Below are 16,620 nucleotides of genomic sequence, written 5' to 3'. Positions count from 1 at the left end.
TTATATATATATATATATATATATATATATACATATATAGGTTAAATATTGAATATATAAAACACTATAGGTGCAACAGATATAGTACGATAAATGCCTGTATATGATTCCAGAAAAATATTCTTTGACTCGCTATTGGTCATTACTGGAACCACCTCTGGAGCATCTGCTAGAAAACTCAAGTACTCGACACAAAATCACTACTTTAGAACCAGTACATAAACTTTAGTCTTTTACAAGTCTATTTGACCTGTAGCAATTGTCCGAGTAAAATCTTTAACAATACACGACACAAAACTTATATTAGAGACTTTCGTGAATTTAGAATTCTATAAAAACAGATATGTGTGGTAGAAGTACTTAAGTATAACCTACAAAAGCACATATATAAATTTTAATATTGATAATTGCATGTATATAATGGGATACATTGGCGCTGTGAAAAAATTGTTTATTATAAAATTGATTTAAAATGGAGACCCTGAAAAGAGATACTTATCAAACTATTCAAGGTACAACCTAGGTACTTCGACAACACACCCAATTTTTTTACTTTTATGAACATTTCGCGATGAATTTCCTATATTATATATCATTAATTATCTAAATATTAAACGAGTTGATGTACAAATTAGACAGAATCCAATCAAAGATTTAATTAAAAAGTCTCTAATTAACGCGAGAACATATTAATTCACGAAAATTTCTTTGACAATCGAAGCAATTAAAGTTAGCAACATGTGTCAAAATTCTGTAGCCATAGATAAATAAACATAATGTCTGTAGCCATGTTTATTAGTGTTCGTTCGTGAGGTGTGGATGCACCTTTACGCATATATTCAACCCTAGACAATGATAATGTATCATAATGTATTCCACGATTGTGATTACGATTAATAAACAATGCTGATTACCATGTTTTCAAGCCATTGTCCATTATTTGGTTTTTGTGACTATTTGATTTGTTTCGACAGAGCGAAATGAATGCCTCTTGACTGATTCTAGATGTCTAAGGTCTTCTTTCACAATATAAAAAATGAGGTTATATTCTCATAATCAAGTATAACATTTGCATGTTATGTATATAAATTAAATTTATTTACTTCTGATTTTTATTTATTTGTAACACAATCGCACATTTGATTTTATATTAAATTCGCGTTAATCAAGTTCGCTATTGGCTATTAAGCACTTATCAATTTACAAGTGTCTCGTTTATTTTAAGACAGCATTAATGAATTTTATTAAGTGTTCCAAGGATGCATTAAATGTATCCGAAGTGAATGATCTTGTATCACATACAGATTCCAGTTCTGACCTTCTATTTGTTGAAAGGAATAAAATTATTATGCAAAGTTTTGATGATGAAACAGAAAATGATCAATTTAAAAAGTATTTTCATCACACTTGTTTTGAAATTCGTTGTAAATGGAAAAGTATACTGCACATTGCCATATACAAAAAAATAGGGTTATTAAATATAAATGAAATTAGCTTTATTGTAGCTGTTAGTTCATCATCCGTGTCAGATGCTGCAGATGTTATTCAGTTCGCTGTAAATAAAATTAAATCATTTGATCCATCAGATTTCATAGATGATACTTATGGTAATATTCAATACAAAAATCAGAATAAATTAAATCATGATTTAGTTGAAATTGATGATGTATCCCCGGATTTAATTCAAATCAAAGCCAATAATTTTGAAATTAATAGAAGGATTGAAAACTTCATTCAAATGAAAAGGACAGCCATAAACCAAAGAAATATAAGGAATTTGTTCAAATTAATTTAATGAAAGCTTCTAAGCAAAACATTTCCAATGAGAATCAGTGTGCAAGAGTTGATGCAGTTCTATGGAAAAGATCGGACTCAAAAAGTCATTTGAAAATACATAAAGTAGTAAATGAATGGGGACCCCAAATTTCAAAGTCCTCAACTAATATTGATGAATGTATTAGTAAACATACTTCTGACTTGCCAATTTCAGTTAATGAGCGTATCACAAATTGCGAGAAGCATGTTGGTGTGGATCGTCCCTTGTCTTCTGATATATATGCTAGATTGAAACATATAGAGGACAGAATTTTAGAATTAGATTCAATTTCTCCTGAATACTCCAACTTCTGGAAAAATGATTCTGCAAAGTTACCTCAACAGATAGACAAATACACAAATTTCAATAAGAATATCAAATTTCATACTAAAACTAAATACAGCATGGAAGATTTACATAATAAAATATCAGAAATCAAGAAAAAGTTAAAACTGACTCTAGTTATCATTCTGATATGTAATATAATTATATATATATATATATTTTATTCATTCATTTATTCTATTTCTTTTCTTTAATTTCCTTTATTCTATTTTTTTTTCTTTTTGATTTTGATTTTCAATACCATAACTTTTAACTTATAGATTGTATTGTAATCTGATTGTTAAAATTAACAGAAATAAAAAAAATATATATATATATATATATATATATATATATATATATATATATATATAAATACATTATAATTAATAAAACAAATTAGTATCTAATAAAATATTTTGCATTAATAGAAAACTTTTATTTATATATTTTTTAATAAGTGGTTTATGATTTTTCATAAAATTAACAGTATTTATATATTCTTATATATATAAAATATTCTCAATATAAACTATAAAGTATATACATAAAACTATAAAGTTTTATATAAAAGTTAATTTTCATTTTACAACAAAATACATTCTATTTGTCTTATAATTTTCACTGCCTATGCAATGTGATGGTATGAGGATAATTTCTTTCATAAACTGTAAAAACTAATTATATATATATATATATATATATATAATACTATATAATATATATAATACTATAGTTTATACAATATTATACATATATATAGGACATATTATACATATGTCCAAAAAATCTAAAAATAAATTTGCTATGAGAATGCCATTCCTATAATATTTATATTTAATAATTATTACAGTTTGTATTAACCCATAAAATAATATCAAATGGTTTAAGATCTAAAATAATATACAAAATCAATCATATTTTTAAAGTCAATTAAATCAAGCGGTACTATAATAAAATATATTGAACTAATAAATATACATATATATATATATATATATATATATATATATATATATATACAATATATAAACTATGTAAACTTTTACAATTTTGAAAAGTATTTTAATTTTTAGTTAACTGAAAAATGAATACATTAATAGTAAAGTGTTATCGCACTAAATGGACAAATTGTTTTAATATGTAATAGGTTTTTTGAAATAACTTTATCGACATTCATTATATTGCACCGGCTAAGGAAGGTTTTGTAGATTGCATCTGATTTCTAATTATAAGAATGTTAACATTCTTTTTTCACGTCTTGTTAATATCATAAATCGGCGTTCAGGTTTGTATTAGTATCCGTTATTGCGTTTGATTCTGGTTTATTATATGATTTAATAAAAGAGTCTGCAATCACTCGATCGAGACCACTATAAGTAAGATCGGGTTTTACAGCTTGCGACTTCGAAACCATTGATGAATTCATCTGAAAAATATATTTTTTGCATTACCTACACTCATAAAACATTTGGACAATCATTTAGGCTCATTTGAATTATCTGTTTAAGTTTTCGAAAACTATATCTAGATCTAGATAGCTTTTATTAAATATGACTCTTAAACTAAGTTAACTATGATATTATAATTAATATCATCCTTTTCTCTCTATTTTTTTTTAATTTATTCAATTTTTGTTCTATTATTATATTCAACATTTCGGTGATATGAGATGGCCCCTTCTTCAGCAAATTAAGGGGGGAGCCTGCTTTAGAGGCTTAAAAAAATCGATATTTTTTTTTTGCAAAAATGTTTTCCAAAACTAGCCAAGAATATATCCCTAAAATTTCAAAACCAAATTCAAATTATTTTCGGAATTACAGAAGAAATAGTGAGCAAGCGTTAAACATGTTTCACAATTTCTCAGGTTTTAATTTTTTCGATTCTTCGTAATTGGCGGGAAAGATGGCGAAAAAACTAAACGGTCCTGTCGAATCGAAACAAAATTCATTGTATTCAGGAGTAAATTCTTTTCTAATTAAACCTTAAAAAAAACCTAAAAAAGTTATAATTAACCCACTTTTCAAACAATTTAAAGCGAAATTTTGTTTCAAAAAACATTTTTTGTCAAATTGCAAATTGGTGAATTCCTCATTTTTTCTGGATTTTTTAGGTTCAATAAGAATCTATACTATTGAAAATTTATATTTGATTTGATTTTTTTTTTGTTTTGGATGGAAATTGTGACTTAAGTCGTTGCATATTTCCCGCCAAATGACACCGGCACGCTCGTGGCGCATCGGCAAAATGTCTTATATTTTAATGAAAAAAATTGAGAAGAATGATAAGATATATAACAATATCTCTCTTCTCTAAAAATTCCCCAAAAAGCGATTTTTTGAAGCCTATAAAGCAGGCCTTCCCTTAATGACAACCAATTTGCAATTCAAACACTCAACTTACATCAAAACTCACTATACTGAGTTTATAAAAACTTATTTCAAAATTCATCAAATTCATTAGTGAATTTTGTTGTATGTTAAGTGTTTGAATTGAAAAATTGTTAATTATTCTTGAAGTTCCTGAAAGAGGCCTCTTTCAGGAACTTCAAGGAGATCCCATGTCCCCCCGAGACGTTGAATAAAGCGACGAAAAAACTAGTGGTGGTGCTTGGCATCGTCGTACCTAAAGGCAAATTGCTGGAACTTTCCGTACCGTAATTAAAAATCTTGGTACAAAACCCAAATTTACACAAAATGTGTATACACTATTAAAATCTCTTATATTTTATAAAATATCTGATTATTTGATGTACATATGTCCAATAACCATTTTTGACCGCCAAATGACATTTTCTAACTTATTTTTATTGAGAGTCTCTAACCGCTGGACCTGCCTTCCTAAAAATTTAAACAGTTTTTCATCTTGTACCGTACATTGTCAATACAAGTAAAATGTTTTTTGAATTATAAAAATCGGACGCTCCGATTTGAATGGAACTCAGAAAACTGAATTATCGTTTTTGGCACTTTTTGTCCGTATCTTTGGAACGGCCGGACTTGCCTTCGCCAAAAGCTAATCAGCACGTCTCATTATCAATACGAATCGAATGTTTTTTTAATTATTCAAATCGGTTGATCGGTGTTCCTAAAATCGTCGACGAAAATTTGTATCCGCACACACATACACATACATCCATTTTTTCTAACAATAAGTTATGCCAGAATGTTCAAAAACCTTTTAAACGTAAAGATATATAAAAATGTTCATTTTCGATTTTTTTGCGATAGGAAGTTAATTAAAATAAATGAAAACTATGGAGAAAAAGACCCTTAGTTCAGAAGTTTAAGATTCATAATTAATAATAGCTATTCAAAAAACTTAAACAATATTTGTTTACATTGTATGTAAGTTCAACAGTTTTTTGGACTCATCAGACTACCATTCGCAAAATAAAAGTGTAAAAATAATAATTAATTATTATGCATATATAATAATATGCATCAATGGATCAATACGAATTTTAATAACGTGAATCCATATAATATAAAGTCCAACAGTTTTTTTGGACTCATCAGACTACCATTCGCAAAATAAAAGTGTAAAAATAATAATTAATTATTATGCATATATTATAATATGCATCAATGGATCAATACGAATTATACAGATATTAGCATAATGAAAAATAGATAATTTAGGTAAAAGCTTTGGCAATAATAACTACGTTTGATTTGAAATGCATCTGTGAAATTAAATGCATATAATATATTGCACGTATGCATAATACGCTTATTGTTATTTAAAGGATCTAAACCTAACTGAATAGTTAAAAATGCTGATGAAAATACTAATATTTTATTCAATAATAATTTTGAACAAAAATGCCAGCGGTGATATGAAAATAGCCGAAAATGTATATATACAAAGTTTTAATCACATTGTAACATTCTTAAAAAATCAGATGAAGGTAAAAATTGATTTTATCTATATTATAGAATAAAAATATATTGCCAATACAGAACTTTAGACGATGTATTTTATAACATGGTATATATATAAAATATATAAAACTGTTCTTAAAATTTCAAAGTATTTACGAAATACTATTTACACGATTGATAACTCATTCAAATCATTTATCGTTTATATGAAATTACATCCATTATGAAATGTTGAAATTTTGCAGAACTCGTATGATGTTGAGATAATATGCGAAAAAGATACTATTTCGAAGCCAATATTTGATACATTCAACCACTTATACAAAGGAATTTTAAATTTGCCTGCAATTAACACCGTTTTAAAATCTTCTGAGTAAGTAATGAAAATGCAATCAATATCCCACAAATATCAATTCATTATTTATACATTATTAGGAACATAAAACCCCGCCTTGGTGACATAAAATTTGATATGACAAGAAGTTATATAATAATATCAGATACACAATATTTTGTGGAGCATTTATTGCTAGATATTGGAAAAAAATCTCCGCAATCTACTATCATTGTGATGCTGTCCAAGTTGCAAGCACAATCGATTCAGGATTTACTAGAACGAGCTTGGAAAATTTACTATAAGCTTGATGTGATTATTTTACAATATCACAATATTAATGAAAAAGAACAAATAAAACATCAAGTATCATTTTATCAACCCTTCTTAGTTATTGACGGTAAAAGAGGGTCTGTAACTGATATTGTATTAAATGACGCGTCCAGTGACATATTTGGCATCAAAAAAAGATTAGAAGAACGTTTTCATAACTTGCATGGGTATCATTTGAAAACTTGCGATTTTCAATTAAAGATTGCATCTCTAGAAAACAATGTAACAGTTGGACCAAATGTTGACCAGACATTTGCAGCTTTACAAAAGTCAATGAATTTTAAAGAAGTGTATTTGCCTATTTCAATGTGCGCATATGAGAGTTATCTTCCAAATTCGTCGTTCAAAGGATCTTGGGAACAGATGGAGCTGGGAAATATCGATTTTATTATGGAGAATAGAAGATTGCAAGCTATCAATTGGTCAAATGTAGTGCTACTGAAACCAATAATCGAAGTTAGGTTTACATTTGTTATGGCAAAGATATATGAAAATTATGGAGAATTATTACTTCGAAGCTTAGGCATTAATAATCTACTAATGTTTATTTTTACGTACATTCTCATAATTATTACATGGAAAATTTTAGACACTGCAAATAAAAAACTATTTGCATTTGTGAGAGGCGAAAGCTGTATAGAGCTCATTATAAAAGTTATTGGAACAAGTTTATTAGTATCGCAAACATATAATGCACGATGCAATCAAAGCCCTATAGTAATGACATTATTATATTTTTCATTAATTACAACTTCTATATTTCAAGCAAATATAGTAAGTAGTATAACTACCCCAAAAAACATTTACGATATTAATACCTGGGAAGAACTAGACGCTACCGATTTATCTTTGACAACCATATCTCCTTTAATGAATTTCCTCAAGTCAATTTTGAATGCTAAAATAGAATCGGGTCATTTATCGCCAAACATTACGAGTAGACTAATGGAAAATAATGGCGATGCTATTAGAGATGTATGCAATCATAAAACATCTGCATTTTTCATAGACGATGTACATGCAAGACAATACCAATTGATTAATTGCGGCGATAAATCCAATAAGAAACGTATTCATTTAATGCCTTATGAAATATTTCCTAAAAATTATGTCACAAAGTCGGCAGCCAAAAATTTACCTTTTCTGAAACGATTCGATTGGATTTTGTCAAGCATTTTTGAGAGTGGATTAATAAATAAATGGAGAGATGATATGTTTAAGAAAAACTCACTTCCTTTCATAAAAAATATGTCACTTGATGAAAGCGATGCGTTATTCAATATGCAACAATTACAATTTATTTTTATGGTTTGGTTTTATTTATGCATCTTTAGTATTACTGTATTGTTTTTGGAAATATTGTTACATGATTTTTTGTCTAAATATTAATAAATTTGTTAGTGTTCAAAAATTATTAGATTTTACAACTAGATTTTATTAAATGGTGAAAATCCAAGTGTGTCCTCACATTTAAAACTGAAAATTTTGATTTGAACTTAAGCTCAATAAGGAAAACTATTCATAATAAGTGCTGTATGTCTTATATATTCTTTGTTCATTATGTAACCAGCGTAAAATTTTCTGAAAGTTATAAATAAACATTATTTGTATTCAATAGTTTATGTTTTCGCCAAAAAATCCAATTCGCTAACTTAAATCTTTCTCGAAGTTATTCTGGATCGTTTACTCAAATTAAAAAAGTATATGTAAATGAAATAGCAGTATATCCCTCTACTCCACTAATCCTGAGGGGGGCCCAAATGGAAAATATGTATCAGTATGATTTTTACTTATCAGCACAACAGCTTATAGGACTATTGGGTGCTGATTGCTGTTCAAAAATAATTATAAAAAAAAGATTTTTACTTACCGTTTGACTTCCGACAACATTTTTTACATAATCAAAAGGTAAATTGATTGGATCGGAGGCAGGCCTCATCCTGCTACTGGCGTCATGTCGTTTCGACGATCTCTGAATGCTTCCTTGTATTATCTAAAATGAAAAATTGAATATTATTTTAATTGTGGCTTCAATTTTTATTACCTACTATTTGCCGTTATTAAATTATAATAATGCATCACGTTGGGACAATTTTGATAAAATTTGCATGTGGAGATTGCAGAAATGGCGCCAGCTGTTTTCGAAATATGATACAACCAAATACAATTAATTCACAAATAATTAAACTTATTTGCAATTTAAAATGAAGTTATAAACTATCATATATATCTACATTTATGATAATCATTAGCTTAGCAGTTGTAGTATTTTATAAATCAACTACTAATAATAAATTTTAGGTATCAATAATTCTTTTATTTTCAACTATATAATTGCAATGATAAAATGTCAAGTAAACATCTAAGAGCTACATTGAAATTTTCTTAACTATGAAATCACTTTGACGCAATAATATTTTGCTTATTGTTGAAGAAGAAATATTTTTTCCATTTCCAGTAAAATTAACTCAAGATTTTACTACGTAATAGAAGCAAGTGAAGGCTCTAATAAGAATTTTCATATCAAAAAAGAAGTTTCTTCAATTCCGTTGAAGTTTTCTCAAGTGAAGAATTGATTCATTTGTCGAACTACTTGAAATTCAATTTGAGTTTAGAGTCGAAGCTTTTTACAATTTGAGAGGTAATGCCCCGCAAAGAGTAGAAAAAGTATAAGACAAGATTAATCTCGTCTATTATTATATAAATCATACAAATTTGTATACAACCATACAACCTTAAGGTTATTAGGTTTAAATTTTCGTAAATAATTATTTTTGTTGCCGAAACTAATTGGTATTTTGGTAATATCAAATTATCAAGTTTTACATCAAATAACATTTAGATTATAATTGGAAAGTGGAAAAGTATTATGCTATTTTGAAAAAGTCTTAAAACATCTTCAAATTTGTTTTGGCGGCTAATAATTCAATTAGTATTTCTTTACTTTCCGTAGGGTAGTTAATGGGCCAAAAATCGAAAATGAAAATTTTTGCATTTCTCCACATTTTGAAGGTTTCTAAACATTTTGGCATACCTTAGAAAAAATGGATGTGTGTGTGTGTTTTGTGTGTCCGCATTTTTTCGTTCACATTTCCGGCGCACGGATCAACCGATTTGAATGGTTCAAAAAACATTCGATTCCTATTGATAGGGAGATTTTGGCAAAGGCAGGCCCAATAATTTCGAAGGTACAGAGCTAAATGTACAAAAAATGGCAGTTTTTGAAAGAAATAGGCATCCGAATTGAATGATTCCAAAAACTTTCTGCTTGTGGTGACAAAATTGCTTTTGGAAAAAAATTCATTTCAATTTTTTTTTTGTATATCGAAAATAATTTAGATTTCGATTTTAATTCTGGCTAAAGTTTTAAAGCTCACTTATGTACTTCAAATAAATATTTTTGACTTTGTGATTCAGTTTATATAATTTTTATAAATATTTATAAAAATTATATTCTCAAATAGATGATTATAAATACTGTAACGTAGTCTAATATTAATATTGGAACGTTTAATATTCCTCGAACATTTTGTTACTATACGGGAAGTTCTAGCAATTTGCCTTAAGGCACGATGCCATACACTATAGTGTATGCATGGCATCGTGCTATACTAGTTTGTGCTATACTATCGTGTATACTAGTTTATTTACTCATTGAGCGATTGTAGGTCAATGGCCATGATTTCTTTAAAGAAATCTTTATAATTTCACATACTTTGATTATAATTTAAAGTTGTTTACACAGATAAAATGAATTGAAACATTAATTGGATTTTTACATCAAATATTTAAGATTGATAAAAACAGAAAGCATAACAAATGAAATATCGTAGCGTTTGAATATAAATAATTATTGATTAAGATAACCATAAGTCGTTGATTCATAATTTAGTATCGCGCAGAGAGGAGTTCAGTGTGATACTGCTAACGCAGTAGACAATAGCTAGAACAAAATAATTAATTATTAAAACAAAATAATTAGACAAAAAACAAAAATAAAAACAAAAATAAAAACAAAAATAAAGTAAAAACAAAATAATTTCTACCAACGTCAAAATGACAGCGCCACAAGTTACACTCAGTAACGGCTACCGGTTACCAGTTATCGGTCTTGGGACATACCTGGTGAGCATACGAAATTTTACTGTCATTAAAATTTTAATAAAACCAAATTAGTAGCCTTTCTAATAAGTGTAAAATTTAATAAACCGTTCGTTAGGTATCAGTTTGAAATCATGCTGATCAGTTTTGATTAATCGACCGTACCATTTTTTCGTAGTTAATTGCTGTAAAAAAGGCTGTTTTTGAAAATTTTTATAAAACTTGTGTTAGATATATGTGTATATGTATATATACAAATTGTTTCATATTTTCTTATACCAGGAACCCCTGTCTGACTGAGATATGAAAATATTATGTCAATAAAGAAACTTTTTACGACGATAGAGTTCATGGTATTGACGCGAATTAGTCCAGTCATTATAGTAAGTTCACCTTGGAATTCGAAATACCCAGCTGTAAGTCTGTAAATACTTGTAAAAGTTGTCTCAACTTTAGGGTGTCGATATACAAGTATTTACAGGCTTACAGCTGGGATCTCGAATTCCGAGATTTTACCTAATTTAAGCTTGATGACTGGACTATGTCCCAGAATATTATGGACCTACAATAAGTGGTGTAACTATAAAAATTTGGAGTAAAAAAACGCGTTGAAACTACAAAAATCTATTGTCACAATTTTATTAAAACTAAAATAAAGATAGCTTATTAAATTGTCATTATAAAATATTTATATTATAAATAAAGTATAATCTAATAATTCTTATCGTTATTGATACAAGTAATAAGTAAGATAATAATATGAACTGTGGAACGCATTTTAACCTTGTACATAAAAATAGAACCATATAACCGTATCAAAAATTTCATAAATCATTAAAATAATTTAATTTGTTCAATATTAGTCGCTTAAAAAATACACAATTTTTTCGTTATTATTTTAGCTGAATAATGGAAAAAATATGGTTTAGAAAACTCTAAGATTCAAAATAATTATTATATTTTATTTCTTAGACAATGACTATTAATTTTATATAACTCCATATAATAATATAACTCATATATAGGGTAAGGCGGGGCAAAAAGGTCTAATTTGGCTTTGAGCAATTATATTGTGAAAGCCGAATCAATTATATCTCAACAAATGGCATATATCTCAATAAACAGCTACCTGACTATGTTCAAAAGCCAAAACATCATTGTAGAAATGTGTTTTCGCTGTTCACCTAGACCTTGTTAGAAAGAGGTCCAATATCTTATTTTTAAAAATAACGAAATACTAGCTACATTATTGGATAGCTGATATTTTGTCAGTATTATTCATTAGCAGAGATGGAAGAACTCTTTATTTTATTTATCTCTTGTAAAATTGCGCTACGTTGGCTTTTTACCCCACCTAAGTGTAAGATTTTATAGAGGTTATATAAAAAACTATTAAATCTAAAATAACCATACATATCTTATATATAAAAATGCATCGCAAAATGTGTTGGTAAGAGCATAACTCAACAACGCCTGGACCAATTTGGCCAATTCTTTTTTTAAAATGTTCTTTGATGTCCAAGAATGGTTCTTACGGCGAGAAAAAATCGAATGATCGTCGGGAAAACCCCAAAAACAGTCCTTTTATTTTACACATACAAACATTTTCTAACTAAAGCGTAGAGTCAATTTGAGCTTTATTGTTATTATATAAAGTTCATATAAAATTAAAATTACTCACTGTATACTCCTCCTAAAGGATTATTCGGATTTTGATAAATCTTTCTGAAGTTTGTTAAGGAAATGTTCTAGGATGTATATGATTATAAAGTACTGGGATGTATGTGCAATATTGTAGAAATAATAGCATCTTTTACTAATCTTTTCACAATATTTTTTCGTAATTTATAAAAATTTCACTTTATAATAACAAATATAATATATATAATAAGATGAATAGATACAACTTGGCCCTCACGATAGCGATTAGGATGCAAAAATGCAATTTTGGATATCTTAACCCTTTCGACTCGGATGCCGCTAAACTAAACTTACAACATTTAATATTTTTACTTTTTTAAAAAATTAATTTACTATTACATTCACTTATTGATTGATTTATTAATTTTATAAATAAATATATAACAAAATTAATTTATTAGCTCATGATCTCCATAATACTAGCATGGTTTTGAGTGCAATTTTTTTTAATTTTCAAAATTTTATTTTTTATTATTATTTTTAATTATTTTGAATTTATTACAGTTTGAAAAAATCCGATACAAAAAAAATTCCGAGTTGAGAGATAAGTATAGCACTATAATATTCCGAGCGCAGCGTACCGACTAGCAGTCCGACTCCCGAGTGGAAAGTGTTAAATAACAAAAAATTCAATTAATTTAATCCAACATGAAGTACCAGTGTATTGTTATGGTTATGTTATACCGTTTAAAAGACTTCAATTTCCAATATTGTGTGGGAATTGAGACTCATTTTATTTAAAGCACTTATACATTTAACATCGCTCATATTATAAATGTATATGCATTTTGGCGTGAAGAGTAATTTAAGAAGCAATAATTATTATTTTTAGGTAAACAGTAAATATTAGTATATTATATTGAAAAATTGTAGACATGAGTACAGGACAACGTCTGTCAGGTCATCTAGTTATAAAAAAAATTAAATAACGTATACTTAAAAATTATATTAGAGTCTCGTAAACTAAACAGCGCTCACAACCAAAAAAAACCAGCGAATGATACTTTTACTCTATTTACTTTTGTTATGGAGTTTCAAACATTTCCTTAGTTTCTTAACTTACTTGTGTTTGGAGTATTGGTAGCCTGCTCTACCCTATATATATATATTGAATCATTTAATAAAATATTTTTAAATTATTATGTCTTAGGCCGGAACACAAGGCGAAGTTCAAAATGCCGTCAAAACAGCCGTTGATGCGGGTTACAGGCATTTTGATTGTGCCTATTTCTACGGAAATGAGAAAGAGGTCGGAGAAGGTTTGAAAGCTAAAATTAATGATGGGACTGTCAAACGGGAGGACTTGTTTGTTACTAGCAAGGTAAGTAAATTTATTTGATATATTAATCAAACGACGCGATCAAACTTAAAAATTAATTAACTCATAATTCCGAATACGGAAATTTTAAATTTATTCGAATATCAATTGGGAAACTAATGGATTACTTTGTTTAAACATCTTTTGTTGAATAGTTATCTATGAAGCTAACGCTTGATTTTTCTTCGGTTTTAAAAAAAACTTTTTCAAATACATTTTAAATAAATCTAATATTTTCTTTTTATGTTTATAATTACTATTATAATAATTATTATAATAAGTTACAATTTGTGTGTTTGGTATTATTTTTTGTTTAACATTCTTCTGATAACTTTTTAAGTTTAAATACACTTGATTACTTGATATATACTTTACATACTTTTAATACGCTTCTTTTTATTTTGTTATGTATAAAAACAATGAGTTTTTCTCGGTAAAAGTTATATTATTTGAAGTGAATTAACCGCTATAATATTCATTCAAACCAAAATAGTGGCCGAAGCAAAGTCTGTTGAAATATATAGATTTATGATTTTTTAATGATTTAGATCAATGATTTTTTATGCTTTTCAGTTATGGAACACATATCACTCCCCGGAAAGTGTGATAAAAATGTGTCGAAAATCTGTAGAAAACATAGGTTTAGGATATTTGGATTTGTTTCTAATTCACTGGCCCGTTGCATATGTGGCAAGTATAATTACTAATTCATATGCTATCATGATTTTTTTTGAATTATATTAGTATTGTAGTTAATATATATTGTAATATAACGTTGTAGTTATAATATTTACAATTTTCAAAAACTATAATAGTCTTAACGCCTATATATACTGAAGGAACCGAAAGAGGGCGAAGAAGAGAATCTATTACCTACTGATGGCAAAGGTCAACTAATAACCACGGATACAGATTATGTCGACACATGGAAGAAGATGGAAGAATGTGTGCAGCTAAAATTGGCACGCAGCATTGGAGTGTCCAATTTCAACAGTGAACAAATCGATAGAATTCTGGCGGTCTGCAAAATAAAACCCGTCACAAACCAAGTAGAATGCAGTCCGAATTTGAATCAGCGTAAGCTCATACAATTTTGCAAGGAGAGAGATATCGTAGTAACAGGATACACGCCTCTTGGTAAGGCATTTACGTATTTTTGTAGTGCTTACATATTTTCATTCATCTCATCAACAAAATGTTTCAATCAATTTTATTTTATTGATTTACTTGAATTTTCATACATATTTTGATTGATGTTGACCACTGGCACTAGTATAAAATTAATTTATATACAGAGCATAGTTTTCTAAAGTTATTAAGATTTAGATTAGATTAATCTAAAGTAATATACCAGAAATGTAATATGGAGTTATTTCAGTGATGATGATACCTAAATAGATGAAAAATGATAATTAGGTGATTAATGAAAACTATGCTCTGCATATAAACAATTGTTTACCAATATGTCGAATGAACATGCCATATAAAAATAGATATTTTTACCTCTTAATTATCATTATCCACGTTAACTTCTTCATCAAACTTTTATTAGTGAATCGACATTACATATGTTATTTAAAATTGAAACCTAATACGCAGGACGACCACACGACGATCGTCCAGGAACACCTGTGACAGCTTTGAAGAGTCCGATTGTTGAGGACTTATCCAAAAAGTATAACAAGACGCCAGCGCAAATAGTGCTACGATACTTGGTAATCACTTAAAATTTTTATATTTATTCTTGAATTTAAATTTAATAGTCTTCTAATCTTCAGTCTTGTAAGCATAAAATTATAGTTCCCAACCATATTAGTATTTAATTTCTTTTTTCAGGTTGTGTAAAGGATTTGTTACAAGTGTATTGTATATTATATATATATATATATATATATATATATATATATATATATTTTGTATGATTCTGAATTTGATGTTGACATATGTATTAACAAAGTCTAATAATCGGGCATAACATCAATAAAAAACATGAATTTCTTTCAAAAATTTATTTTAAATCCATACGTTTCGGCTATAATCCTAGCCTTCATTCAGTGGAAACTAAAAATAAAATTAAAAACTAAAACAATTGAATTGGAGTGAAAAGAAAAAAATAAAATAGTAATTAGTACTTACAATTAGTTGATCTTAGTGTTAAATTGGAAAATTTTAATAATCCATGGTATTAGGATATGGTAATGCACTACACTATGTATTATAAACATTAACTTGAAATTACACAATATTTTCACAAAATACTGATTTGAAAAAATCACAAATGAATAGTGTGTTATTCGTAGACTGGTTGAAGATGTAATGGAGAAAGTCATTTTTTAAAAAATATTTTTACCAAGATTCTGCACATGTGTGGAACGAATTGTAAAACCTTTGCGCGAACGCTTTTATTGTTTTGTAAGAAATTTGGAAATGTTATCTAAATAGAAGAGATTTGTGTCGCACAGCGTGTTGAGTTCATTCCGTTTATTTATTGTCTTATTGTTATAAATAGTTAAAAAAGATCCCTCTATAATTCTTCGTTTAAATAAATTTTGTTCAAATTGTAGTATAGTCGGATTAGAAAAGTCCATATTGTGTTTTAAAGTGTATATATGGTCTGCAAGAACAGTTTTGAATTGTTTGGGGTTTTTTGAATTGTTTTTATGTTGTTGTAACCGTTTATTGAGGTTCTGGCTAGTTTCTCCTATGTAAATTAAATTACAGTCTAAACAATTTATTTGATAGACGAGATTTCTGAGTCGTTCGATATTAAATGGGGTTTTTGTTTTTGTAAAAATAGTGCTAGTAGTTG

At 27.8% G+C, this 16,620-nt stretch overlaps 2 protein-coding genes across 3 annotated transcripts in view; one reads left to right on the top strand and one right to left on the bottom strand.

Annotated features, from left to right (window-relative positions):
* The first annotated feature begins 914 nt into the window (after positions 1–914).
* The window catches only part of LOC113384448 (1,5-anhydro-D-fructose reductase-like), an 18,689-nt gene continuing 2,983 nt past the window's right edge, over positions 915–16,620 (top strand). Inside the window, exons 1-5 of one of the 2 annotated variants that reach the window (XM_026622162.1) lie at positions 915–1,041; positions 13,644–13,814; positions 14,385–14,501; positions 14,651–14,948; positions 15,411–15,526. In XM_026622162.1, the coding sequence (XP_026477947.1) occupies positions 1,006–1,041; positions 13,644–13,814; positions 14,385–14,501; positions 14,651–14,948; positions 15,411–15,526 (738 nt within the window). In that variant the 5' untranslated portion in view covers positions 915–1,005. Of the gene's footprint in view, positions 1,042–10,705; positions 10,817–13,643; positions 13,815–14,384; positions 14,502–14,650; positions 14,949–15,410; positions 15,527–16,620 lie in introns of those variants that run through there. The other variant, XM_026622161.1, reaches the window with a different exon arrangement.
* The window catches only part of LOC113384447, a 26,886-nt gene continuing 13,601 nt past the window's right edge, over positions 3,336–16,620 (bottom strand). Inside the window, exons 8-9 of the mRNA XM_026622160.1 lie at positions 8,562–8,684; positions 3,336–3,569 (exon numbers count right to left, since the gene is read on the bottom strand). Coding sequence (XP_026477945.1) covers positions 3,411–3,569; positions 8,562–8,684 — 282 coding nt within the window. The 3' untranslated portion in view covers positions 3,336–3,410. The remainder of the gene's footprint in view (positions 3,570–8,561; positions 8,685–16,620) is intronic.

Source organism: Ctenocephalides felis, unplaced genomic scaffold (genome assembly GCF_003426905.1).
Source record: "Ctenocephalides felis isolate EL2017-DRISC unplaced genomic scaffold, ASM342690v1 CF-g0.4_SCAFFOLD_03571, whole genome shotgun sequence".
Taxonomy (NCBI): Eukaryota; Metazoa; Arthropoda; class Insecta; order Siphonaptera; family Pulicidae; genus Ctenocephalides; species Ctenocephalides felis.
The sequence above is the reverse complement of the archived record's forward strand: the minus strand, read 5'-3'. Positions and strand labels throughout refer to the sequence as shown.